This window comes from Vidua macroura, chromosome 14 (assembly GCF_024509145.1).
Source record: "Vidua macroura isolate BioBank_ID:100142 chromosome 14, ASM2450914v1, whole genome shotgun sequence".
Lineage (NCBI taxonomy): Eukaryota > Metazoa > Chordata > Aves > Passeriformes > Viduidae > Vidua > Vidua macroura.
The window spans coordinates 6,413,546-6,439,577 of NC_071584.1; the positions used below are offsets into that span (position 1 = coordinate 6,413,546).

The 26,032-nt window shown below is 37.3% G+C and overlaps 1 protein-coding gene and 1 long non-coding RNA gene across 14 annotated transcripts in view; one reads left to right on the plus strand and one right to left on the minus strand.

The window, feature by feature from the left end:
- Window positions 1-13,227, minus strand: part of LOC128814626 (protein fantom-like) — a 40,156-nt gene extending 26,929 nt beyond the window's left edge. For 7 of the 11 annotated variants that reach the window (XR_008439430.1, XR_008439431.1, XR_008439432.1 and 4 more), the window contains exons 1-8: window positions 10,922-11,403; window positions 10,012-10,156; window positions 8,032-8,330; window positions 6,760-6,859; window positions 5,206-5,349; window positions 3,845-3,950; window positions 1,635-1,781; window positions 478-551 (exon numbers count right to left, since the gene is read on the minus strand). Coding sequence is in view for 8 of the 11 variants with exons in the window: in XM_053990643.1 (XP_053846618.1) it covers window positions 478-551; window positions 1,635-1,781; window positions 3,845-3,950; window positions 5,206-5,349; window positions 6,760-6,859; window positions 8,032-8,330; window positions 10,012-10,156; window positions 10,922-11,006 (1,100 nt within the window). In the remaining 3 variants the exon portion in view is untranslated. The other 4 variants (XM_053990638.1, XM_053990639.1, XM_053990641.1 and 1 more) reach the window with 4 other exon arrangements.
- A 57-nt stretch (window positions 13,228-13,284) lies between these two features.
- LOC128814629 (uncharacterized) lies at window positions 13,285-21,833 on the plus strand. 3 transcript variants are annotated; one of them, XR_008439434.1, is made up of 6 exons: window positions 13,285-13,381; window positions 14,750-15,788; window positions 17,872-17,964; window positions 18,475-18,535; window positions 19,902-20,079; window positions 20,623-21,833. It is a non-coding gene; the product is annotated as an uncharacterized LOC128814629 (long non-coding RNA). The 3 variants fall into 3 exon arrangements; XR_008439435.1 differs by lacking the exon at window positions 18,475-18,535 and having other exon boundaries at window positions 13,287-13,381; window positions 19,905-20,079; XR_008439433.1 differs by lacking the exon at window positions 18,475-18,535 and having other exon boundaries at window positions 13,288-13,381.
- The last annotated feature ends 4,199 nt before the right edge of the window (window positions 21,834-26,032 follow it).

The following is a 26,032-nucleotide window of genomic DNA, read 5'->3' on the forward strand; positions in this document are numbered from 1 at the left end:
ATAGGTTGACTGTGAAGTGCTGGAAGAACTTAAGACAAAAATTCAAACACCCCTTTGTTAAAAAAAAAACCCAAGAAACAATCCTAAAACCCCAAATAAACCCAAATTAATATATATCTACCTAGAAGTATCCTTTCAACAATAACTCTAAAGAAAAGAATGAGAAATTCAACTAAGAACTTCTTTCATTTATGTTCAAAATAAAATTACTCCTCTTTATTTTTAATTACATTTTTAAAAGTAGTATCCTGTTGTTTCAGGAGTATTAGAACAAGTTGGTCCGTTTCAACAGGACAGATGAAATACAGGCAGAGTACCACAAATGTTTCCATATATGCTTAGATATGATAAACTGGAGCACAAACATATTTACATGTGTGCACAAACACTCAATAGGCACATTCCAGCACTTAGTGTATGAAGACCTATTCAACAGGACAGGAATCTAATTTTTCATACACAGAATCCATAACTTGCCTGTTATGCAGCTTATCATAGTTTTCCTTCAAGAGTTCATTCTCTTTTTCTAGATCATTTATTCTTTCCTGTAACTAAAATGAAGAAGGAAGTTTTATTTGATGCACAGCACAAAAGGAAATTACAATGAATGTGTGAAGACAAATAGTTAATTATTTGTAGGTATTGTCAAGCTATTATTTGTTCTTTATATACGAAATCAGAATCACAGAATAGCCTGTGGTTGGAAGGGATACAAGGATCATCAAGTCCAGCTTTAAAGTGAATGGCCCATTTGGGGATGAAAACCACAACCTTGGAAGTATTAGCACCCTGCTCTAATCAACAGAGCCAATCTCAGGCTATATTTACAAAATAATATAAAAATCTAAGAGTCTAAGTGTATTACTGACATGATAAGCAACACATCCTTGTTTTCAAAATATTCACTAAAGCAAGACATAACTTTAAAGCTATGAGATACCAAGAAGATACCTTCATGCATTACAATAGTTTAAAAGTTTGGAGGAAGTACCTATGAGATAATCTTGGTAAACTTGGTTCATGCGAAATACATTTAAAATAGGTAAATCAGGTGATGAAACTAAATTTACTACAAAATGTAACAGAAAAACAAGTAAGAGTGCAGACTCTTACTCCTCATGCATTGAAGAGAATGAGGAATAAACCACTTGATTTTTAGCCCTAAGTGTGGATGGCATTAGTCTGAGAGCCTCTAGACAAAGAAACAAGTAACTGATTTGAACTGCTAAATCAGATATAACACTATACTGTACTGGAATTAAATCAGTTTGAAAGAATACTAAAAAAACTTTATCAATAAATTAAGTATCATTTTCTTTCAGTTAACAAACCACTTATTCAGTATCAGAATTGACTTGAAATTCTGTGCTTTAACCTCAAATATCGTCCAAACACTGGTGCAGTGACTATGTGGCAAAGGGATCAAGTGTGGTTGATATTCTACCAAATGCAAGCAGCAGCCACTGTTTTTTTCTTTTTAATGGGATAAAAGTATATATATCACCAGGTCAGTCTTCTAAATGTGTTTGAAACATCTTTTCACATTTCCACAATTCAAAGGTATCCCATCATTAACTCTTCCCTTATCTATATGTACTTCAAGCAGATTCAAGATGTCTTGGAGACAATCTCACCTCTTCTGTCCTTCTGTTTGAAATAGTTACCGACTGCAATTCTTTCTGAAGATGGAAGCACTTTAACCGCTCCTCTTTAAGCTGAACATTCAGTTCATCACCTTTTGCTAATAAAGCATCATGGTTGGCCTTCAAGTTCTTTAGGTTCTGTGAAAAGGAGGAAGGAATATGAAAATCACACCTAGCAGAATGTTCCCACACTGTGTATTTCAACAGGGGCTCTCAAGGCGCTGTTGAGCAGATGTTCTCAATGTGATCAGCAGGACACATTCTTGAACTAAGTAACTGAAAGTAACTTTCACTCCCCAGTTAGGAAGGTCAGCAGAAGGTGACCTGCGTGCCCTCATGAACATCACACCTTCAGTTTACTCATGATGAAAATGACAAATAAATCTGTAAAGAAATTAAAAGATTTTGCAGTGGTTACAGCGGTTGGACATGCTAACCAAAAACCACCGCAGCAGCAAGCAGAAATCAACATCGTCCACATCTGTGTTAATCATACTGCTTGCCACAGCTCTCTTAACCCTTTTATTTAATATATATATACACACACACACATATAAATCTTTATACTTATAGATACACATATACACACAATTGTAGATATATGATTCTTTTGCAACCCTCCTGCATTCAGCTCTATTTCCCAGCTAGAAAACTTTAATAAGGGACATCTGATTTGCTTTATATTTTCATTTATTTTGATGGCACATTTAACCAATTTTAAAATTAAATGGAGGATGCTGATCGAGCTTCTATCTTCAGAATATTAGTTAATATTATACTCCCTACAATCCTGTAATTAAGCCTCATTCATTAAAAATTCACAAGTAAATCACATTCAGATTACGATTTGAGACAAAATAGTCAAAAGCCCCATCTCCTGTTTCATAAAATGACTGGATGATAATTTATGCCAAATACATACATGAATATAGTTAATGTTTAATGCTTTTAGGCATAAAGAAGTTAGCTTCATTTTTTCCATACAATATTCCTACAAAGTATTTAAATGGAGAAGCTAAATGTTAATCCTGTAAAAATTGTTTATGTTCACATGCAGTCTGAACAGATTGGAAATTAACAAAAAACCCATGAAAAATCAGTCACCAACTTGATCTTCAGCTTTTCGTATTCATTTCTCAGGAAGACAAAAATCACGGAGAATACACAATATTAGCAGTCAATCAAACAAAAAGAAATAGAGTTAGTTTATAGTTATAAGTAGAGAGAATTCTGAATTCTACAGTTAAACTCTCTCTATTTTAGATTTCTTAAAGAGAAAGAAGACAAAAAGCCATCTTAAACCTTTTCTCAGTTTGGCAGAGAAGACACAGGAGTTACACTGAAGAGGGGGAAGCAGGCAAAGCAAAAGAAAATGCAGAAACAGAAAAACATGGGCAAAAAAAGGAATAAAACAAAAATCTAATGACACAAGTGTTATTTAGCATGCTAACAATAAGCACACAGAAATTCAGAGTTTATAAGGATACTCAGTGCTTCCACTTCTTAATCCTGGATACTTAAAAAAGCTCTACTGCAGTTAGTATTCCTCCTTACAGGAAGTCTCCCATTTCCAAGGTATTATCATACCACCTTTGTATGCATATGCAGTTTTCCATATACATACAGGAAAAAGCAGAAAAAAGCAGTATAATTAAAACCTCTAGATAATCTACCACGGAATTGCATGTTCTGGAGATATTTTCATAAAATTGCTCTTTTTATAAGGAAAATTATTACTTAAAGTAGCCCTCTAAAATAATTTCCATGAACATATGAGCAGAGGTTAAATTCTAACATCAGAACAGTAGAGCCAAACTGCCCAAACTTCAGCAGAGAGTAATAAAGTGGAGGGGGCTTGGTACTCTTCTTTGGTAAATCAGTACATCTAAGTCAAAGTCCTCTCTTTAAATGATCAGGGATCTCTTTCCATAGCCAGACAACTCAGTTCATTCTTCATAATCTGCTTGGTATGACTATGCAGATGAAATCACTAAGACCTGCTAGACCCTGCTGAAAAAAAAAGAGAGATTAAGACTAAGAATCCCCACTCCATCTGGAGTAGTTTGACTGTAATGTAGGATGTGGTTTATTTTAATGTACTCAGTATTCACTTAGAATCAAGAAATGTGTAAAATTTGTCTTCTGTTTAGCATTCTTATATGATAAGAGTATAGGAATGTTACTGATCAAATTGCAATTACCTCTTCAAGCTGGAGAAATTTTCCTTCCATTGCTGAAAGAACATTGCTTTTCTCAGCCAGCTGTTTACGGACCTTGATCATTTCCACATTGTCCTGAATGTTTAGCCTTCAAAATTAAAAACAAATGCATCATAAACACATATTTTGAAGAAGATGTAGTGTATAATATCCAAATTAATTTGTCCTTCTATAGTTGACACTAGAGAGTTTAGGTAAATAAACATTTTACTGTTTGATGACACAGCAACTTCAATCAATACATGTATATCTTTGTTTTCTTTTTCTGTCATATACAGTTTTACACAATAAATAATCCTATGCCTAAAGAGATTGTTTTCCCTCTCTCCCACCATCCAAAGCATTCAGTGCCAGTTGAACACCATTTTGTGAAGTTTCCACCTATCAAATACTGCAAAGAAAATGTGAGCTAGCAATTTAGATTTGTAACATCTTAAGTCTGGTATTCAAACAAGCTGCCAGTGTGTCTTAATTACATGAAAATAATTTAATATCTATGCAGATAATCTTACAATTCTAAGATTAATTTGAGCCTGTACTGTGTTAGAAAGGATGTTTAAAATGATTCAAAATTAAAAAAATATTTATGTGTTTTCCCTTACTTCAAATGATGCAACTAAACACCATTATTTCTACAGGTATGAGAGGAGAAACCAGTCTGGGTTTTTATTAATATAAGTTATGATAAAATCAGAATAGATTTTCAAATCTGAAAAGGCAATTTCTCTTCCAATACTTGTCTGTTTTAGACATGCTGGACAAATTGTCACAATGCCATGCTGGAGCAAGTGAAGGGGCTACAAAGCTTAGACATCTGGAAAACAGCTGAGTATGTGAATAAAGTAATGTTGCTCTCTAATACCAAAACATTGTTAGAGACTTTAATTTATCTCAACATTTTCTGCAACAGCAGAGACAGTATTTTTCTACTATTTGTAAAGTCCAAATTATTGAATTCTAGTGAACAATAAATTGTCCACTATGAAGCTACACCAAAAATTTGATAAGAATTAAAGTGAAGGAAAAAAAGGTGATTAAAATTTTATGAATTGAATTTCAACTGAACCTTTATCAGTTGGAAAAGAATACTCTAAAATGGTAATTATGAACTCTTTTGTTTATTTATGAAAAAGCATCATAACTTATTATTGTAAGTATCTCCTTGCTTAGAATTATCCATGCTAGCTGGCAAAACGTTTTATGGCTTGGTTTCACCAATCAGACAAAAATTAATAAGGCCCATATTTCTTTACAGAAGTAGTAACTTCCACAGCTACCTACAAATATTATGATATAACTCTTCCTAACTTTTCCACCATGGGGATCTTAATTTTTCACAATACCTTTGGCTTGCTGTACTCTGCTCTTTCAGCCGTAGGGTGGATTCTTCAATTTCCTTTTCTTTCTTTCTTAGTTGACTCCCAAGAAACTCTCTGGCACGGTCTAGTTCCTCAATTTGGTTCTTTTGGGACTCAATGACAGTCTCCCTGCAAGTACAAGCATCTTACATTATAAAACCAGCTATATATTTTTATAAAGGAAAAAAAAAAAAGCATACTCAAGTAAGACAAACTTTTAAGTGTTCAGCAAAATCTGTATTTCTTATTAACATACCTCACAAGAGAGGCTTATGAGTTTAAATTGCTATGAAAGTGCAACACAAGCTCTCAAAATAAATGTTCCTGTGGACTGAATAATGCTTAGCAGAACCTCACTAAAATGCTGTTCATGGTTTCTCACACTCTATAGTAGAAATATCCTCCTTCTCATCCATTAGCACCAATGGTTTCTCAAAAGCAAAACACCATTATTAGCTATCACAAAATTAGATCTTCAACAGATGGAGCACTGAAAGTAATTTTTAAGCTTTTATTCCAAGATGGAAAAATCTAAACCCCCAAAAAAATCAAGAAAGAAAATAAAATCAAAAGATGTGTTTTAAACAGTGGAATTCATCCAATAAATGCAATTAAAAAAAATTTATAGGAATATTTCTGTACAATTGTTTCTTATGATTCCAGTTAATCTTTGCATTTATAAAATTTTAAGCACAAAATAAATGATTGCACATTAATCCATATATTTCTAAACTTAGCTTGCCCATTAATTGGAAATTTAGCATTTACAGAGAATGTAATTGATAATCTGATTTAAGTAAATCACTGTGAAAATAAACAAACAGCTTTTAGAAAACCCAGGTTCTAAACACACAATTCAGAGAAGAAAAATATTCTAATCAGACACCTCAATATCTGTAAATTAGATGCCAACTACCTTTTCTATATAACACTTCTCTATTCTCATGCTATCGCTACATCAAGGATGTTGTAAGGGTTTCCTAAGCATCAATTCCATTTGAAACATGGAGTTGAATTACAAACCACACTTCAAAATGCAAAAGTGAATCAGAATCATTTTACATAACTATCCCAATACTGTGCTTTTTGTACTTATCCATAAGATCTGTCTGCCTCCAGGAATGAAACTTAAATGCATCAGCAAAACACATTCACATAGTTACCACTTGCATGGTGGTGCACATTTTAGGACTTACATTGGTAAAAATTTTGCAGCTAAGGTTCTTTCTTCTTTTGTCAGCTTTGACCCATAACAAACAAGGCAGGCATTGCATCCTAGCAAAGAAAGCCTCATCCCTGGAGACCAGTTTTAACTTGTAGCCAAATTCTTATGTACCTACATTTTGCATTCTAAATACCCAATTTCCTGTTTTCCTTAATATTCTGCATTACCAGTGTTATTATTGTTATTATTGTCAGAACCAACCATTTTATTTTCAGAACTGAAAACTTCTTAAAAGATATACTTTTTTTTCCTTTAAGAAAACCATAAGTCCTAAGAACTATAATGACAAAAAAAAAGTAATAAGAAAATCATACAAATTTCTGATTTCAGCCCTTGAATCCTTGAGCAGACTCTGTCCATATTTGGGGAGCACAAGATCAGATGATCTCACTTCTAAACTTTGAAATCTCATTCCTGAATACAAAAAAAAGATAAATTTTTGACTTGTTGAATGAGAAAGCTTTTAACAAACCAACTATCTTAATACAGTATAAACAATTGAAACTTCTATACAGATGTCATAAAAAAGTATTTTTACATCAAAATCACATGGAAAGAAATAATCATAGTGTGCACAACATAAGCTGCTGTAAATCTGAAGGATGGGTGATGCTGAACAGTGCTAAAGTGAACTGTTAAAAACATGTCCTGAGAGATTTTTAGAAGATTTTACTTTCAAAGACAGAGAACACAGATCGTGTCTTCAAAAAAGAGAAATAACAGTATTATTAGACAGGAACATTGATTTGTAATCGCTTTTTCTCAGCAATTTCTTTGCAAAATCCCAAGTGTCATTCACCCAGACATGCAATTGTTAGGACTGTATTTTAGTAGCAGTGTAGATAATTTCCTTGTGTTGTTTAGAAGCATCCTAAGACCATGGTGAAGAAGAGAAGTGAGAAATTAATTAAGGAACAATTATTACTTTAGGAGAAAATGCAATGTTTTCTCCACATTTTTCTCCTACTCTTAGAAAGAAGAAATTAAACAAGTTTTGAGGTGGGACCAAATACATTTCATTTCAAAGACAGCATTAAGGCAGCCATTCCTCAGAATTCCATCACTTAAGTTCAAGGTACAATGATACCAGCAGTTTCCCAAAATGCCTGAAAAAACTTACCTACTTTGCTTCATTAACTTGACCTATTTCCAATTTTGATCTTTATGTGTTATTTTAAGGTACTGGTAATTGCAATACACACATATATATATGTGTGTGTGTGTATGTATACAATTTTTTTTTTTGTTTTGTTTACTTTTGTTCAAATGAAGTTATTTCCTAGATGACTGCACTCAAAAAAGAAAGCAAGTATTTACAGAACATCCATATCTGATTAGCTTTCAAGGGTACTTTTAAATCAGCCAAACAAAAAGCAGATATAGGAAGCTCTAATTATTATTTGTAGAGTTTTCTTGTCTCTTAATACCTTAGAGACAGCTAAACTATCCTTATTTTTTCCAGGCATTTTATTTTTCAGTAATTGCTCTGCATATTTTCTGATCTGCACTAAAAATATTTTGAAATTCAGAATCACGGTTTCAAGTGCAATCAAAGAGTCTGCTGTTTTAATAAAAGTGAATTATACCCTTCTTGGTGTGCTCTGGCATGCCAGCAGTCTCACTCTCTTTTCTGAGACCAGTGTTCACACGAGCTTGAACGGAGCTGTACTGACAAGGCCTATGGCCTTGAATCTGGAGCTGCTGTTTAGTTGAAATGAGTTTGTTGCGGAGGCTCTCATTTTGTTTCTCAAGCTCACGAACTTTTTCTTGCAAATGCTCAATCATTTCTTCCAGCTCCAGAGCCTGACCCAGCTGCTTGGGTCCAGAGCCAGCCTGGTCACATTTTCTTTTATCATTAACAAGCCGCATTAACTTGGTGGTTGTTCTGGGGAAAACAATTAAAAAAAAAAGAAAAATAATGTGAAAATTCAGCAAAAAAGTATTCTGTTGAAAGGAACAGAACCACTGTGGAGACTCCAGCATAGAACCTTGATAATAAATTTCAAGTTTTGATGTAACTATTGTTGCTTGTGCAAACTCCTTGAAGATAACTGATACCACTGAGCAGCAATCTGCTTTATACTACTGACGAATAAGTTTCTTAAGGCTTGTCATTTAAGTTTAGTAAAGGAAGGACATATTTACATTGTACGCAATTTTACTTAAGTGGACTATGAGTACACCCACTTGGTGTAAGTGGATAATAAGCGGTATTCCCTGTGCACAGAAACATAGGGAGTGCCATTTGAAATAACAAAACAATTCATTTAATCTACAATCTTGTATTTGACAACAACCTGACAGAAAAGATGGAAATTATGTAATGCTGGTCAACTGGAAAGTGGCTCACTGAATACTGAGTCAAAAGAAAATAATGGTTTGGACTTTGAAGTATGAAATAGGCAATATTAAAGTATGAAATAGCCAATATTTTAAACTACCCTTTGATGAATTCATTAGCTCCTCACTAGAAACTGGCTTAGATGCAGAAAGACTTTGTTAAAAATTAGCACAATGTAAACAGAGTCACAGCATTGAGCCCTTCTGCAGTGTTGTAATACTACAAACAGTTCTTCACAGTCCAGATCAGTTTGACACCACACTAAGTCCTGGCAAAGATTAGCACACAAATCCTAACACACTGAGTTTAATAATCAGCCTAAAGTTGCTTGTATATTTGTGGGTAAACTGGGTACTGTGCTCCCTCTGCTATTTGGGACTTCTTCACTGAAGTTATCTATTACAATTTGTATCCACGTGTTTTGTGGTGTCAGTAGCTGGACACAGGGACAACACACACCCCGATGTCCATGCGGCAAAAGAGAGCATTTATTCCTCAAGCCCCTCTTTATAAAGGGGTTTGAAAAACCCAGTCTGGATAGCTCATTGGTCTGATCTTTGAAACCACCCAGCTCCCAGACCAGTGAGATGTCTGTAGCTCAGGATGGAACGTAATTGGCTGAGGTTCCTGTCAGTCAACCCAGGTGCCAGTTTTATGGAGCTGGCAGGTTTCTTATTTGTGCCGAATTAACTGCCCAGTACAAGCCAGCTTGTACTGTGACGTAATGTGACAGTTATCTACTACACTGAATAAAAGAGTGATGATTAAAAAGACATTTTAGTGCTAATTCACCAATAAAAAGCTAGATGCCATTCAACTTCTTGAAAGACAGACTGGGACAAAAAAAGGGCAGAATCTCTATGGATAGACCATTTTGATTCTAGAATGAAATGTCTGAAGAACCATTAGGCTTCTACAGCCCGCTCTCCAACTCCCAGAACACTCCACCAGCACAGCTGGGAATCCAAGGTATCATCTCTGATGTAGCAGACAGCAGTGTACCTCTGTACAGGGAGATCTAATAGGGGTCCTTGCAAAAACCATCTCACATATTCAGAGACAATAGATTGTAGAAATCAATACAAAAATCATGCCCAGTGGGTGATTTTTGCTACTGCATTAAAAAGTGCTCTGAGAGAAATCGGCATGATTATTAATTTGTTGATGATGCTTTAAGGGGACAAAAAGGTACTGTGAGTTAGAATAAAAATATTAAACCCCATACCTTTTAATTTTCTTCTCTTGCTTATTGGCATGCTGTTTGAGTAGGATGTGGTCATCATGTAGACGAAGAAATCTGTCTTCCAGCTCCTCTCGACTGATTCTTGATATGAGTTGTCGAGCTTTTACATTCTGTGTAGATGATGATTCTACCCAAACCAAGGCAATTTTAAATTACCTTCAATACATTCAACAACATATAATTCAAAGTCTAACTCACTTTGAAATTCTGAGAAAAAATTAATGAAAATTTTCAAGTAATATGATATTTTATACTCGTTTCAGCCTATTGATTAATTTCCTCAGACTTACTGGCAGGTTAATCACTTCCTTTTTTCTTTCTCTAAGAAACTAAAAAAAACATAGTTCAAATGATGCAGCAAACTGATTACCTACCAGGCAATGTAAAGATAACAATTTAGCAAGCAACCAGGAATGGTCAAACATACTAATTAAAAGATAGGATGAGCATTACCATTGAGATGTTTTCTAATCTGTTTCAAAGTGAATGTACTCTCTTGAAGCTTTAAAGAATTAACTCACAGTTGTGAAAACGACTAAGAAGACTAAGCCCAGCAGTTCCATTCTAATAGCAGCTGAGTAACATGTAAGAACTGCATGGTACTTTTGGTTTCCATTTTCTTAAATGGATCTGACCTTGTCCTCAGTTCAGCAAAAAAGCATTCTCTTTCCTTCTGGAAGGATGAATGCTATAGCTTGATGAGCTTTCCAGTTTTTAGCATCTCACAGCAACTACTCTTTTACAACAACCTGCTTGAACATAGAATGAGTCAACGTACCTTTCAAAATTTAACCCAGATTTTGAACTTCATTTTGTGAAACGTTTTTAGAAAGAAGCTAAGGAAGCCACTGATCAAAGTCTGCAATTGCAATAAAGAGCATCTGGTACAAACCTTGTAATTCTTCAATTCCAGCTGGAGTAAGGACTGTATCTCTAACAGACAGGTTCCCCACAGTTTCATCAGCTGAAACAGGCATGGCTTACCTAGGAATAACAAAATTCAAATGCTTCTCCATCTGCAATGTAAACTGTGAGACTAGAATGAACTATAAAACATCATATAAAATGATGGCAAAAGTAATGACAGATTCACTGGAACTCGTGTATTACTGTAAATACTCCTATCTCAACTGAATTCCTCAGAGGACAATCAAAACCTTCAAGTTTAACATTATGCCACTTTTAATACATGCACAAAATATGGCTTATTTGGATATGCAGTAGCTAGCTCCAATTGTATTTAATGCATGCAGAATGTATGAGCTTTTAAAGCTCTAGTTTTAAATTGTCTTCAGCAATCTTTTGGGCTATGGCCATATTTCCAAGTGGATGTGGGAGAAGGATCTGAGGGGGTTTTTTATGTGTTTTTGGGTTTTTTTTGTGTTTTTTTTTTTTTGGTTTTTTTTTTTTTTTGGTTTTTTTTTGCTTTTGAGTTTTGTTTATTTGTTTTTGTTTTGTGGGTTTTTTTTTAATTGTTTGTTCATTTTAAGTCAGGTCAAAGCTTAAGGCATCAACTGGTAGGTAAGGAATGCCATCCTTCACATTCTGAATGGGACCCTAAAATGAGGTGCTGGGGATTATGGAGTCATTTCAGTGTTACCTGCCAATCTCTTAGACTTCTTTCAATCATTGTCCTAAGAGAAATTACTTCTTAAAATAGAGACATTCCTATGAGTGATATTCATAAATCCAAACACATTTATTTTTTGGGACAACAGAAAGTTCAGCTACATGACAAAGTGTGATTAATAAAGTATTAATTAATCACTGTAATATACGAAAATGCTGCTGTTTCTTTCTTATCTTCCAGTGCAGAAAACTAAATGTTGGCCAGAGAATTAAGGAATGCTGAAATAGCATGAAAAGGAGACACATGAAGTTCTTAGGATGGCCTTTTCCCCCCACATTGTTACACCCTTCAGATGATATAAATCCTTTGTGAATCCAAAAATATCTAGGAATCCATTGGCATATTAAGAGCGATGTTAAAAAACTTGCATCACAAGATAGAAGTGACATAGTATAATCCACAGACATTCCACGAAATATTTCTTAATTTTATCATCAAAACTACTGCCTAAGTGATGCCTTTCTTCTACCAGCAAAGTCCTCTATCATAAACTAGTCTCCATATGGCTTTGTCCTAAAGGAACAAAGAGGATTAATGGAAGTTCTGTTGCCAACAAGTCAGTCTTGCTTTCAATCTTTTTCATCACTGGAATTTAGAATAAAATAACAATTAATACCTGGACAGATCCAGATGCTATGCTGAACCTTATAAATTTTAATGACATTTTATTTCCAAGAAAAGTTACCATACAGTCATTTCAGCACTTCTGTTAATCAAAAATAAGTGAAAGAACTTCATATACAAAGAGAGGCAAATTTTCCATATCTCTAGAATTAGCCTATAAGAACTTCCAGTTAGATATAAGCAATAATTTTATTGTTACTGGGGTTCAAGAAACTTTAACTTTCTTATATACTGCAGTATTTAATGTTTTTATTACCATCTGACAAATTACAAAACACTGCATATTGCTGAGTTATGCGAGACCAGCCTGTAACGAGATGAATACTTAAAACTAGAGTCAAACCTCATGCTTTAGATCCAAATTTTTATATAACTCACAGAAGCAAACTGTTGCACCAGCAGCATTCCAAAGCAGCAAAACTAAAGATGGATTACCTAAATTTTTAAAAGTACTCACCCAGTGGCGGTAGGAAGCACTTCTGGGGAAAGGGGTTCTAGGGAAATCTTAAAAATTACGATATTTAATTGTTTCAATGTGTGTTTAGAATTTCATGAGTCTTGTACATGACCAAAATGATGCTTTCCTTGCTATTTTCCCATACTCGGGCAGGGGAACACACCTCCCGTTTGAACCCAGCGGCCAACTCCCGCTTTTTAGGTACAAAACAGATACTGCAACCGAAAAAACCTCTCGGGCTGCTCTGAATAAAGCGGTGAGACGCTGCCTTTCCCAGGGGCACCGAGCTGCGCGCGAGTGGCCTCACGGGCCTGACATTATCTCTTCACGAGCTGCTCCGCAGGCCGGCTCCCCGATGCAGGCAGCGGTGCCGCATCCCCGTGAGCAGCTCCGGCCGCGCCGCGCTCCCCGCGCCGTGCCCGCAGGAGGAGCAGCCGCTCCCACTCACCGCCCCGCTGGCCCGGCGCGATCCCCGGCACAATCCCCGGCACAACGCTGCCGCCGCCGCCGCGGAACAAACGGCTCCGTCCGCTTCCGGGGTCGCGCGCCCCGCTGCCTGCTGGGAGTTGTAGTTCATGGCGAGGCCGGGCGCCGCGCAGTGGTCGGGGAGCGAAGCCGGGCAGCTGCAGCGAGAGCTGGAGGTGCTGCTTCAAATGTGCAGGATGCAAGCGTTTTCCTGAATGCTGCTCTTGATGGCTGTTGTACCTCTGCTGGGTTTGTTTACAGAATAGCAATCCAGAAAAGCAGTAACTTCGAAAGTCATTTTAGTGGTATTAATGAAAGGAAGGCTAATTCTATAAAAAGATTAGAAAAAGCTTTGTAAGATTGCAATCAGATACACCTGTACAGGGTATACTGAGTTTGGTATTGCTATTAATTTACTATTCAACATTAAAAGTGTTTCACTATGGGGCAGGTGTTGGGAGGAAAAGGTTAAAAATGGATTGGTGATGACAGAGTTGTTTCTAGAACTGTTTTCCCTCAAAGACCAACCTTGTCTGTGACAGATCCTGAAATTATTCAGTGTGGAAATTTTAGGTATTTGTGTTTGCTTTCTCTCAGCAGAGAGAAATGGAATTCGCTTAAAGAAGATAACAGGATGTTAAAGATTTAAGTGCATTTTTCCCATATGCTTGGCCCTACTTTTGGCGAGGGAGGTGGGGGAATAGAGATAAAAAAGATTGTAAAAACACAGCCCTGCGAAGCAACGTGCCTGTGCCAGGCCTGATGTTGTGTTAAAGCAGTGCACAGGCCTGTTGCATGCACTTTTTGCCATTGCTGAGATAGAATAAGCTTGGCAGTGTCTGTGTCCGCTGTTTTGCCAGTGTGGTGATGGAATAAATATATTCTTTATACTTCAGATGTGGATTGTGGCCATCTTGGTTACCTGCATATATTTTGGCTCACACAGCCAGGGAAAGATCTGATCTACGTCTGCAACTAAGGATTTTAATAGAAAAATAACTTTAGAGCCTGTTGGCAGTAGTAAGATTCTTAACTCTTTAAGGACAACCTGATTATTTTGTAATTGGTCTTGTTTTGGTATAGTTGTATGCAGTTAAATGCTGTCTATCAAAATCCCAGAGATTGGCTGAGATGGGGCTGGGCTGGCCTTCTTACTTGTTCTTAGATTGGAAGGAAAAGAGGAAATTCCTGGTTTTTTTTTTTTTTCTTTTCTTTTTTTTTTTCTTTAGTATGTGTTTTTCACAGAGGCATGTCCAGCTTTCTAGTGGCTGGAAGCTTGCCATCACTTCCCTAAATGTAAAACCGTGACAAGCTGTCATACAGCAATTTCCACTTTGCAAGTCACTCAGTTTTAAGTAAGATTAAGTGTGTAGCAGAAAAGAAATTGTTTATGCTAGTATTTAATATTCCAAGCCCAAGAGGAGGAGGATGATGTAAAAATTCATTCTTGGGAAGAGGATCTGGAAAAAGTTTGGAAGCCGTAATGTTGGAAATGATACAACTTTTAATTTTTTTTTTTTTTTTTTTTTTTTTTTTTCACACAGGAGTTTGTTCACCTTTGTCCAGGGGGAGTGGGATTTCAAAATTTCTCTTCAAAAGACTGCTCACCAGGTGAGGCCTGATGAATTTAACACGGACAGATTGGGAGTAGCCAGAAGATACACAGGAGCTAAGTGAACATTACCCCCTGGTGCAGTTGGAGACATTTGTCTGGGAAAAGACTGATAAGAGAACCAAAGAATAATGACCAAATTAGCATCAAAGGCAAAGGGATCATTAACCAATAGGCGATGAAATACTAAGAACTGTGTAATTTAAGACCAGTGAACAAGAATTTCTTTGTGTTTTGTATGTATGAATATGTGAAAAGTCTGGTAAAGAACCACATGTGATGGAATGATTTTCACTGCACAATCCATGCACGTGTGGATGAAATAACTTCTATTGCAAATCCCGGCCAGAATAATGTACTACATAATTCTCCAACATTGAAAAGATGTTGTTGGAGAGTTTCTGTTATTGCCATAGTTTCAGTGACAGTAGAGCACTGCCTTCACAGAGGAAGTCTGTGAAGTCCCACCTGGCACAGGGAGCTGCAGTGTGTGGGTGGGGAACAAATCCCTGATGGCCTCCCGCCCCAGGGGGTCCCCTCGGGAGCAGCCGTGCCCCTGGCCGTGACTGTCACCTGCACAGCTAAGGACTCAGAGTGGATGTTATGTACCGTGGCTGTGGCAGGGACAGGGCCACGCGTGCCACAGAGGGACCATGGCACTGTGCGCATGCTGTCCCTGCTGCTTCTCCTCCAGCTGCTGCGTGGGGGTCAGCAGCTCCACTGGGGCACTTGTGGAAGCCAGGGGCCATTGTGACACAGTGGGGCTGCAGGGAACCCACGTTCTGTTGTGACCCCATGCCACCCAAGAGACTCCTTGTGACACTGTGGAATGTAGCAGTGCGCTGATGGGGGCGTGCTGGGCGGCGGCGCCAGGGGTGCGACTGTCCCTCTGTGAGCTCTGCTGCTCCCAGTTTTCGGCAGGTTCGGCACAGGGACAGATAATGAGGACACGGGTCTTGGAGTGGAATGAGGTGGGCTTATTCCTGGATTCCAAAACAAGGCTCAGGGGGTGAACAGAAATTTTATAGGATAACATAGGAAAATGTCTAGGAAAGTGAACCAATGAGGATATGGTAAGGGAGGAGTCTAAGGTGGGGCAAAACGTTTACAAACCTATCAGGGAAAACAGGGGAGGGGAATAATACAAAGTAACAAATGGGGTGTTCAGTTCAACAAGACAGACTAAGAACTCTCTGGAAAAAGGGGTAGGGATAGGGAGGATTGACAAGGAACATTCTGGAGAAAAGGGATGGGACAAGGAAGATTGACAACTTGGAATGGAGGGGGTTAGGGAAGGCCTTGGCAGCTTGGGAGAGGAGGGGATTAAGGAGGAGAACAGGGGCAAACATAAATTTAAACAAAACACACTACAACAGTCCCTTACCGACAGCAGTGGCTGATAAGAATGGACTCATGTCGAAGGATTGAGGAAAAGGAAAGAGATAAGGACCCTTGCTTGTGTCTCCTAGCTGTCTTTATTTCTCCCCGAGTAGGGAGCAGCACAGGTGACACAGTGTAGCAGCTCAAAGGGGAGGCAGAGGCAAAAGGGCTGGAAGCAGAGAAAAACGGCAGCTTTTAAAGGGGGGCTGTCGCCAGGGGTGGGTCAGCCTAACAACAAACCAAGGGCTAGACAGGAGGAGTATGGGGTGGATAGATGTAAACATAAAACCAATAGGGAAGGAGAAGGGGAGAGTGCACACTTAATATACCAATGAGTGAAGGGAAATATCATAACTGACAACGAAGGTTCTAGATAAATGGGTGTAGCAAATAATGACAAGCTGCAGGGCAGGATTTGGAGGATGGACAGGGAAGGATCTGGAAATAAGGGAGGCATAAGAATGACTGACACCAGAACCGACATGGGGAAAGATGGAAAACAGGTGGTAAACAACTTTGGGGAGAGACCATTAGGAAAACTGAACAGAGGTGAATAGGAACAAACCATTACAACATTTTAAACAATTTCTTAAACAAATAAACTTCAAAACCCCACTACCACAGTACAGGATGGCAGTTGTGCACCAGCCTTAAAATTTGCAAACTTTGCTGAAATTCTCTAAAAGTAAAGATGCCAGCACTAAGGGCCCTGGATGCCTTTAGAGCCCCAAATGCCACCTCTGAGCTGATAACCAGACCCTGTGGAAATGACTTTTTTTTTCCCATGGAAAATAGCCTCTGTTTGCGGCCACTTGCACAGGTCAACAGTTGGGCACCTACCTAAAAATTTGCAAACTTTGCTGGATTTTTCTAAAAGTAAAGCTGACAGCAACTAGGCCCAAGCATTCCCTCAGAGCCCCAAACACCACCACTGAGTTGATACCCAGACCCTGGGGAAATTACTTATTTTTCCCATGGAAAATGGCCTCTGTTTGTGGCCACTCACAATGGGCGACATTGGGTTGCCAACCTAAAAATTTTTAACCTGTGCTGGACTTCTCCAAAAGTAAAGCTGCCTGGAACTAAGCCAAATCATTCCGTACAGCTCCAAACACCATCTCTGAGCTGATACCCAGACCCTGGGAAAATGACTTCTTTTTCCCATGGAAAATGGCCTCCATTTGCAGCCAGTTGTACAGGCCGACAGCTGTGTGGCGAAACTTAAAATTTGCGAACTTCGCTGCATTTCTCCAGACCTAAAGATGACAGCAATTAGGACCCTGGATGTCATTAGAGCCCCAAACGCTACCTCTGAGCTGATACCCCTTCCCTGTGGAAACGACTTTTTTTTCCCATGGAAAATTGCATCTATTTGCGGTCACTTGTAGTGGACAATAGTGGTGTGCCAATGTAAAAATTTGGAAACTTTGCTGCATTTCTCCAAAACTAACGCTTACAGAAACAAGAACCCTGCATTCCCGTATAGCCCCAAACACCACCTCTGTGTTGATACCCAGACCCTGGGGAAATGACTTCTTTTTCCCATGGAAAATGGCCTCCATTTGTGGCCACTCACAATGGCTGACTTGGTTGCCAACCTAAAAATTTGCAAACTTCTCTGGATTTCTCCAAAACTAAAGCTTACCTAAACTAGCACCCTGCATTCCCTTACAGCCCCAACGCCACCTCTGAGCTGATACCCGGACCCTGGGGAAATGACTTCTTTATCCGTGGAAAATGGCCCTCTGTTTTCAGCCACTCGCTAAGGTCGTCACTTGTTCATCATTTGTGAACTCCCTGCTTCCTTGGATTCTGGTTTCTCCTTGCAGCATGAAATGCTTCACTTCTGTTTGCGTACATAGAATATATATTCATAGAAATCTACATCCACAGGCCTTTTTTCCACAGAGATTTGAATAAGGTTCAGTTATGTTTACATATTTTATATTTAAATTAATCTATATTCTGCCCATTTCTGAATTAGTTTATAATAGTTATATTTAGTTACCAGAAACAAAACCTTTTTAGATATATACAGATAGCATTGCATTAATTGTAGATAAATTTAAGCCTTTTGCAATTAAAGATATTTGATCCCAAATGTTAAGAAGAAGTCTTTGGAGACGATTAATTTGAAAAATTGTTTACATTTTTAAATAGGATCTCAGGATGCTAACTTTCAAGCCTGAGAAAACCATCTCACTTTTTATTTAAATTAAACTTTCATGGACTTAAAATCCAATTTAAATAATCATGACAAAAATGCTCCTTGTTTAGGGAGAAATGCATGCATTGAAAGGCATACTGATTGAACTCAATGTAGTTTTAATGGAAACAGGTAAACACTTGAATAATGGCCAGTAAAAATCTGTTTTAATTTACATAAAAACTCATCTTCTCTTTGAACCCAAGGTCTAGCTCATTTAACTTTAGGTTGCTTGACATAAATAATTTTAGTATTGTTATACCACTGCTAATGACTTTCAGCAGAAGCTCATCACATATTCTGACACAGGGTTTATAACTTTGATGTTAAAAGAGAAGTTAAATACTAAAGGATAAAGAAGATGATTTTCTTTTTCTACATATTTAATTTTTAAACTGGTAGTGCTAAACTGTCAGTAATTGTTTTCTTGGCATTCTTGGTTCCGAAATATCTCTTGCTTTATCAGCAAGCCTGATTTAACACATGAGATTTGCAGATAACAGATATCCAGTAATAATTAATTCAATATGCTGCTCTCAGTCACAGCCACGCAGCAAGTGAACAATGTCAGCCAGTGAGGAGTCACCTGTGGGTGTGTGAACACTGACAGTGCCAGTCACAGCTGTCATTAATTTACTGCTTGTAGCAGAAATAACCTGACACCCCAAGAAAATGATTTGGCAAAAAGGAAACACTTCAGAGTCATCACTCAAAGCTCCAGCAGAGCAGAGCTGACAGGGAAAACAGTTTGCTGTTGTTGTTTTTGTTTCTTTGTTTTTAAACTGAGCGCTTGTGCAGTAGCATCTTTCAGTTCAGGACTCTGGATATATCAAACAGAACAATAAGTTTTACCATCAGCTATCAAATTCTTATTTAACATGTAAGGTTCAAAATTCAGCAATGAGACAAATCTTCCATTTTGTCAGAAATCAATATCTAATTTACCTTAGCAGTACTTCAGAAGCATTGGAAATTATCACTAAAGTGGGCATCTGTGGTAGCTCAGTCACAACTTATAACTCAAAAATCTATTTTAAAGACATGTTATGCAGTATAAAATATTGCACACAAATGAGCTTGAAACAACAGGAATATGTTTCATTAGCAATTCTCATCTCAGAAAGATCATCTTGTCTATACATTAATTCCACTGCCCTTTGTGCAAATGAATTTAGATCCCGCGTGCTTTGGGTCAATGAAGTACCAGGGCCGTAACAACAGGCCCAAGCCAAAGCTGACCTCTAGATGAACCTTCCAACTAAATGTTATATACATAGCTGTTATATATATAACTCATGAACAAAGTTATATGTGTTCATTTACTGGCTAAACACGTTCACCTTTCTGAATCTAGAAACAGGATACGGGCACATCCAGCCTTATTAGGGGGTATAGGATCAAAGACAACTCCCTTGCATCCTCCTTGAGCCCTGGCCAGGCTTTGGGAGAAAGTTGACAGGAAAATGAAATTAGAAATTATGTCAGCTGTTTTGTTTAGCAGTGTAAAAGCTGGACCACTCTCACAGCAAAGTGGGGGAGCCTTGTGGCCTGCAAAGGAGGAGGCACTGCAGGAGTTCCCAGTTCCTGGAGTGGTTCTCCAGTCCTTGGCTGTGACAGTTTCCCCCCAGAGCTGATGTCTCTCGGGCTTGGATGATGTATCATCATTGGGGTAACTGGTGAGGTATCTTTCTTAACCACTGCAGGCATTCTTTCCTAGCAATGATTAGCATTGCTTAGCTTGTCCCTTTGTAATTATTTGCTCACAGTTAGGTGCCTTGCCTAGCTTATCCTTCTGTGATTCTTTGCAGTTTTACATCATAGTAAATGCCACTATTCCTTAAGTTGGTGTCTGTGTCTCTGACTCCACCCACTGGCAAAAGTCACACATACATTTTCCACTCAAAATAAACATTTCTGTTTGTTTCATTGTAGTGTGAAGATTAAGTTTATTACTCAGCAGTCAGCATTTTAAAGACCTAATGATTTGTTACATTTCATTTTTTCACACATCATAAAGTCACGTGACTGCAATTGACCATAGAAAAATCTATGAGTAGCTTCCAAATAGATTATGAACTGCTTAGTAGTTTTTTGCTTTTACCTATCACCAGTTATTTCAAGAATGTAATCTCAGTTAAAATAAAATAATCTTGACTCCCCAAATTAATTTTATGAATACCTGGAGAGGAACTTACAGATTTTCTGTATTTTTTGTTTAGGGATGTATTCTCTTGAAAATATAAAATCATAACCAGCATAAGCCACAAGGTGACACTTTAGGACTACTGGAAAGAGATTATCATCATGACAAAATAAATAATTTTGACACTGGAATGAACTGGGCCAATTATGAAGTACACAGCAAGTGTGAAATTGGTCTCAGTCTTTTCTGAAGGGGATTGATTGCTTGGCTGCAAAGAGGCAGGCAGCCAAGTGCTGTATTGACCCACAAGAAGAAGAAAGGAACTCAGAAATTTTTCATTGAGGGGTCTGCTTTCCTGTTGTCAAAGCCATAAAACAGTTTTATATATGGGGATGCAAAGCAAATCAGAACAGTGTGCATAACTTGAAAGTCTAGCATATTCAAGGAGAGCGCTCCCAAACTTGGCACTTAGAAGTGGCAACGTGAAACAAATGTGTGTATGGCTGGAAATCAACTATACATTCAGCAAGTCTATAGATCACTGACACTTGTATCAGTAGTGTAGTCTAATATGCCTCAAGTGAAAGAAACTAAGTGAGAGGATATAATTTTATGATGTGCCCTGTGGACAGCTCAGCCACAAGCTACACAATCAATATTAAGCTCTAACAGCAAAGTTGTTATTAGAAAATTCTTATTCAATACTAACCAATCTTTCTAGCCACCAGTTCTCAGGAAATCTTTGATATAATTTCCTTAGAACTCCAACCCTTCTAATAACTCATATATAACTCAAATATAACTCATAGTGCCATAAATATTGAGCACAAATATATACATATTTCAAAACAAGGAAAGAAAAACCACCTGAGAACACACTTGTGATTCTTCTTTATGTCTTTTCCAGACCTTGATATAGTTGCCCAAAATTATGTTCCTCAAAGATGCCAGCATAGGCAAAATTTATACTCTTGAAATAAGGTGCTCATGACATTCTAACAAAGTGCCCCAGGCTCCTCAGCTGAGCAGGAACTAGAGTTCCCCTGTCACTGCTCTGTCAAGTGGTCCTGGAGCTTGTCTGAGCTGAAAAAGCCAGCTGAGGTTATGTAGCTCCTTGAAGAAGAGATGGACATTATTTTCCTGTTTGTTTATCACTTACTTTCTACCAACTTGATTGTCCTGATGAGATAGGTAAAGAGATAAAAGGACTTAGGAATTTCATGGACATTATTCTACTGTGTTAGAAAGTGCAGTGCAAATCTATCCCAACTCTTTTTCCTGAAGTTACAGCACCTGTAAGACGATGTTGTGTAAAGGAAAAAGTCAAGATGTTGTTTTTTTACAACTCTGAGCATTCATAAAAAAGCAAAAGTAAACAAGACTAACAGCAAATTTCATGGATATGGATAAAAGTTGAAGAACATAGCAATACCGTTTATTCTCTGAAAATTTGTCAGAGATTTATATCTTTTAAAACACTGATTTTTTTAATGTTAATTTTAGTGCATTCTTGTTTACTAGGAAAGTTTCCTTTTCCTACTGATTTTACCATTTTCCATTCAAGAGCTACAGATCTTCTTTTTCCTCCCATTTCCTACAGGGAATAGGCTATCATGGCAGACTTTTGTTTATTTGTTTATATACCTTTGCATTATTAATAAGCCTTGGGAAGAGGGTTTGTTACTTAAGCTCCCTCTGCTGGCTCTTCAGCAGCAGAATCACAACAAATGAAAGGTTTTTCACTTGCACTCCCTTTTCATTAGTGTTAGAGCTGGGAAGCTGCAGTTGCCAAAGTTAGCACTTCCCCACAAAGGAAGTGCAGAGGACTTAGAATACCAATGTAATCAAGATGCTACAGGAACTAGGGACAGTAGTATAATGTATAAAATATTACTTAGGTAAATCTGTACTTACTGCTTGCAACACTCAGCTTCAAGCAAGGCACCCACCAGCTTAGAAATGCACGTCCTTCCACCTTGCATTCTCTCCTGTTTAGGATTTAAATACCAGTTGTGTTATTGACAGTCATAATTTGTCTTGTTCTCTTATTAGGCAAAGCTTTCTCAATTATGAATCTTTTACTCCCACCATTTCAAAATGTTACTATAGTGCACAATATATACTTTGAACATTTCAGTCTTCACAAAGACTTTATACAGACTTTGCAGTTTCTCAGATTGAAATGAGCACAGCTGTTCACAATTTGAGAGTGCATCTTTAGAGAATAATCATACTTTCAGTTGCTCATCTGCAAGCTTATTTTTACAGCTTGTGGCAAAATCTAACCTATGACCCCTTTTGGACTCAGCACGTTATAATAATCACAAACATAACTCCCCGTATTTTCAAGCATTTTAGTTATTCACGGTCCCAATAAAATATCGGCACTGTCCTGCCTTGAAATCTCCAGGAACATCCCCTGTCTACGATCTTTGAGTCAGATTCCCTCTAATTCAGGCACACCTGTTAAATGGTCTCTGGGTGGGCATGAAGTCACATTAGGCTCATTAACAGAGGAGCTCCTCCGCAGGCTAAGTTAGAATTTTTTTTTTCTCCCTACTAATTCCAGTGACATGATTAGTTTTCCATTTTAGGTATCTCATCATACTGGGCCAATCTCGTTCTACTTGTCTGTTTGGCAATGAGGAAATGAGGACTGATATCCTCTCTATTAATTCCCTAGCAGAATGCTGATGTAATTTCAAAAGGATCAGTATTTTACCTTAACATGTGCTTTGAAATTATGTTGTTCTTTTTGCTTTGCTGTTTTTTATTACTTGCTGGTTCTTCATTGCTATCTCAAAAGGTATAAAATTCCTTGTCTTCATCCCTGTAAGACACTAACACATGAAACACTTTTCTTGGTTTAAAAGCAAAGAAAAAGTAAAGAAAAAGTGCCTTACTTTCCTCTGAATTCTGCTCCAGCTGTTCCACTAGAACTTCAAGGATATTACTTCCCCCCTGTGCCCCTCCAGGAAAATCTAAGAGTCTTTTAAAAACAAATTAATATTCTAGAATTTGCAAAGAAAAAGCCAAGAATACCATCTAACATTCCTCTTGATTCACAATTTCATTGCCTGATTTATATTAGTTCTGCACCTGCACTGAAAGGATCTGGAATAATTCAAAGCATATTGTTTAAGCCTGATAACTAAGCTATGACAAAAAAGCACCTTGAAGGTCCCTGCAAAAGCCAAGAAGAGTTAAACAGACATACTGAAATAAATAGGGATGTCTAAGAAGTTAAAATCCATAGAAAATAAAGAATGTTGCTATTTTGGTATGCGATTTATATTTCAGTTATATTTAAGTTCATCAAAAGGACTGCTTGAAGACTTATTCTCTGGAGGAAAACAGAAACATTCCAAGTGTGTTTCTGTCCTCACTAAATAGTCTTTTAAATCTTCTCTGAATATTCTTCCTGTCCAGGAATGTTAAGAAATGACAACGCCCTCCCCAGTTGCTTGGCTAGAAGGATAAGGAATAAGCAGAGGGTTCATAGTGCTCTTTTCCTAGTGTAGACAAAAATCCCATCTCTCAGCTCTTCCCTGCATCTTTTCCCCTTCTCTTCAAGAGCTATTTATACACTGTAAGCTATTTATGGCTAAACTCGTCACTTGACCAAAAGCAATGGAAGTTTTCCCATTTATTCAAAGAATGCCTGAAGGTTTAATTGGGATGGCAGACTGGTTCCTTGAAGTGTGACAGTCAGATTTGACATTCCAATAAATGGGCTACTCTTTGTACTAAACTAATCCTATTTCTCAATGAGTTTCATGCAGGTCTGTTTTTCATGACATAACACTTGGACCTAAGAGGTTCTTAGAGACATGCCTGTATTTTGACACAATCACAATATAAAGATCTTTTTAAAAGGATAGTCGTATTGTACACATGATCACAGAAGACCGGGATGCATGGGGAAAGCAAGACAGCCTTGGCTTCAGGGCCTTCTGACATCAAAGAGCTCTGATTTTACTGCATTGCTTTTTAGAGTTCCCACAACCCTGTTTTTAACCACAGTAAACAGTTGCTGAAACCTTTATGACCCATATGTTCAGGATGGCAAATGCTCCACTCTAAGAAAAGCCATAAATTCATTTGCATTTTTCAAAACTCTAGAATCAGTTCATTCTTCACTATAAATTGTCAAATGTAAAGTCTCTTTCTAAGAATACAAGTGAAAATTGTAGTTTATTGTATGTTTCATGCTGATGCACAGCCTTGCATCACTTAAAGCACTGGGGTTGTGACCACCTTGAGGTTTACTCTGGGCTGGAATCATGAATGGTGGCTTAAGGCAATCCTAGAGAAATGAATATATAGTTCTTTGTGCTTCCACTAAAGCCTCCCTCTGTCATACACATGTGAATGTCTGGTTTTTTCCAGCAGAAACTCAATACTGAATTTCTCCCTAAACAAAGAAATTCTTCACTGTTGTATTTAGAAACAATAGTAAGGAATATTGTTTCAAACTAATAATTTGAAGTATTTGGCTTATCATGATACTTATAACCATGCCCATAAGCATGGTAAATATTCATCAGTATCTTATACTATTTCAAATGCATCACATGCAGTTTAAGAGCCACTGCCACTGATGACCTCTTTGATTTAATTTATATTTTCTATTTATGCTTATGTTGTTCCTTTACTATTCATCCTGTAAACTCCTCAGACTAGTGCAACCTCTTAATCCATCTGTACAGTGCCCAGCATGCTGCAGATTTGTGCCTAAAGTAACAGTAATGATGACTTACAGTGGTTGCTATCTATCAGAAGCCATTTTAAGGCTTCCAGCAGAGGCCATAATTGCTCAGCAGTTCCCAGGAATAGTTTTCTGTACGTAAAACTAATTTCTGAAATCGAGACTGGAAGATTTTACTGCATAGCTGAGACTTTGCTGCAACCAAAAATGCATTACATTATTTATTGGTAAGGAAAAAACCATGTATCTAATTAATAATTGCCTCATATTTTGGGAAGCTAATGAAGTAGCTTTGGTCTCTTAGAAAAATAATTTGCCATAAAATATGAAGTCTCTGAACTAAAGAAAACCATTTAATAGATTAACTGCAAATCAGTACTAATTTGCTTATGAAAAGGACACTTGTATTAGAGAGGATGGCTTTAATTTATGAAAAGTTAAAGGCTTCACTATTGACAATAAAAAACTACTTCTAGTTTAAACTCTTCATATTTGCTAACAGCATTTTCTGTATTCCTCTATTATATCATAGGCCTACTTTGATATATATAAAGTCAAATTATTCTCACTATTACTGGAAGAAAATTAATTATTTCTGCAGAAGAAAAAAGAAAGAAAGAAAGAAAGAAAGAAAGAAAGAAAGAAAGAAAGAAAGAAAGAAAGAAAGAAAGAAAGAAAGAGAAAAAATTGAAAAGCCTCCTGAAATTACAAAGAGAAATCATGAAGAAAATGCACCAGGATTTTTTTTAGAGTTAAAAAAACAAGCCAAAACAGTACA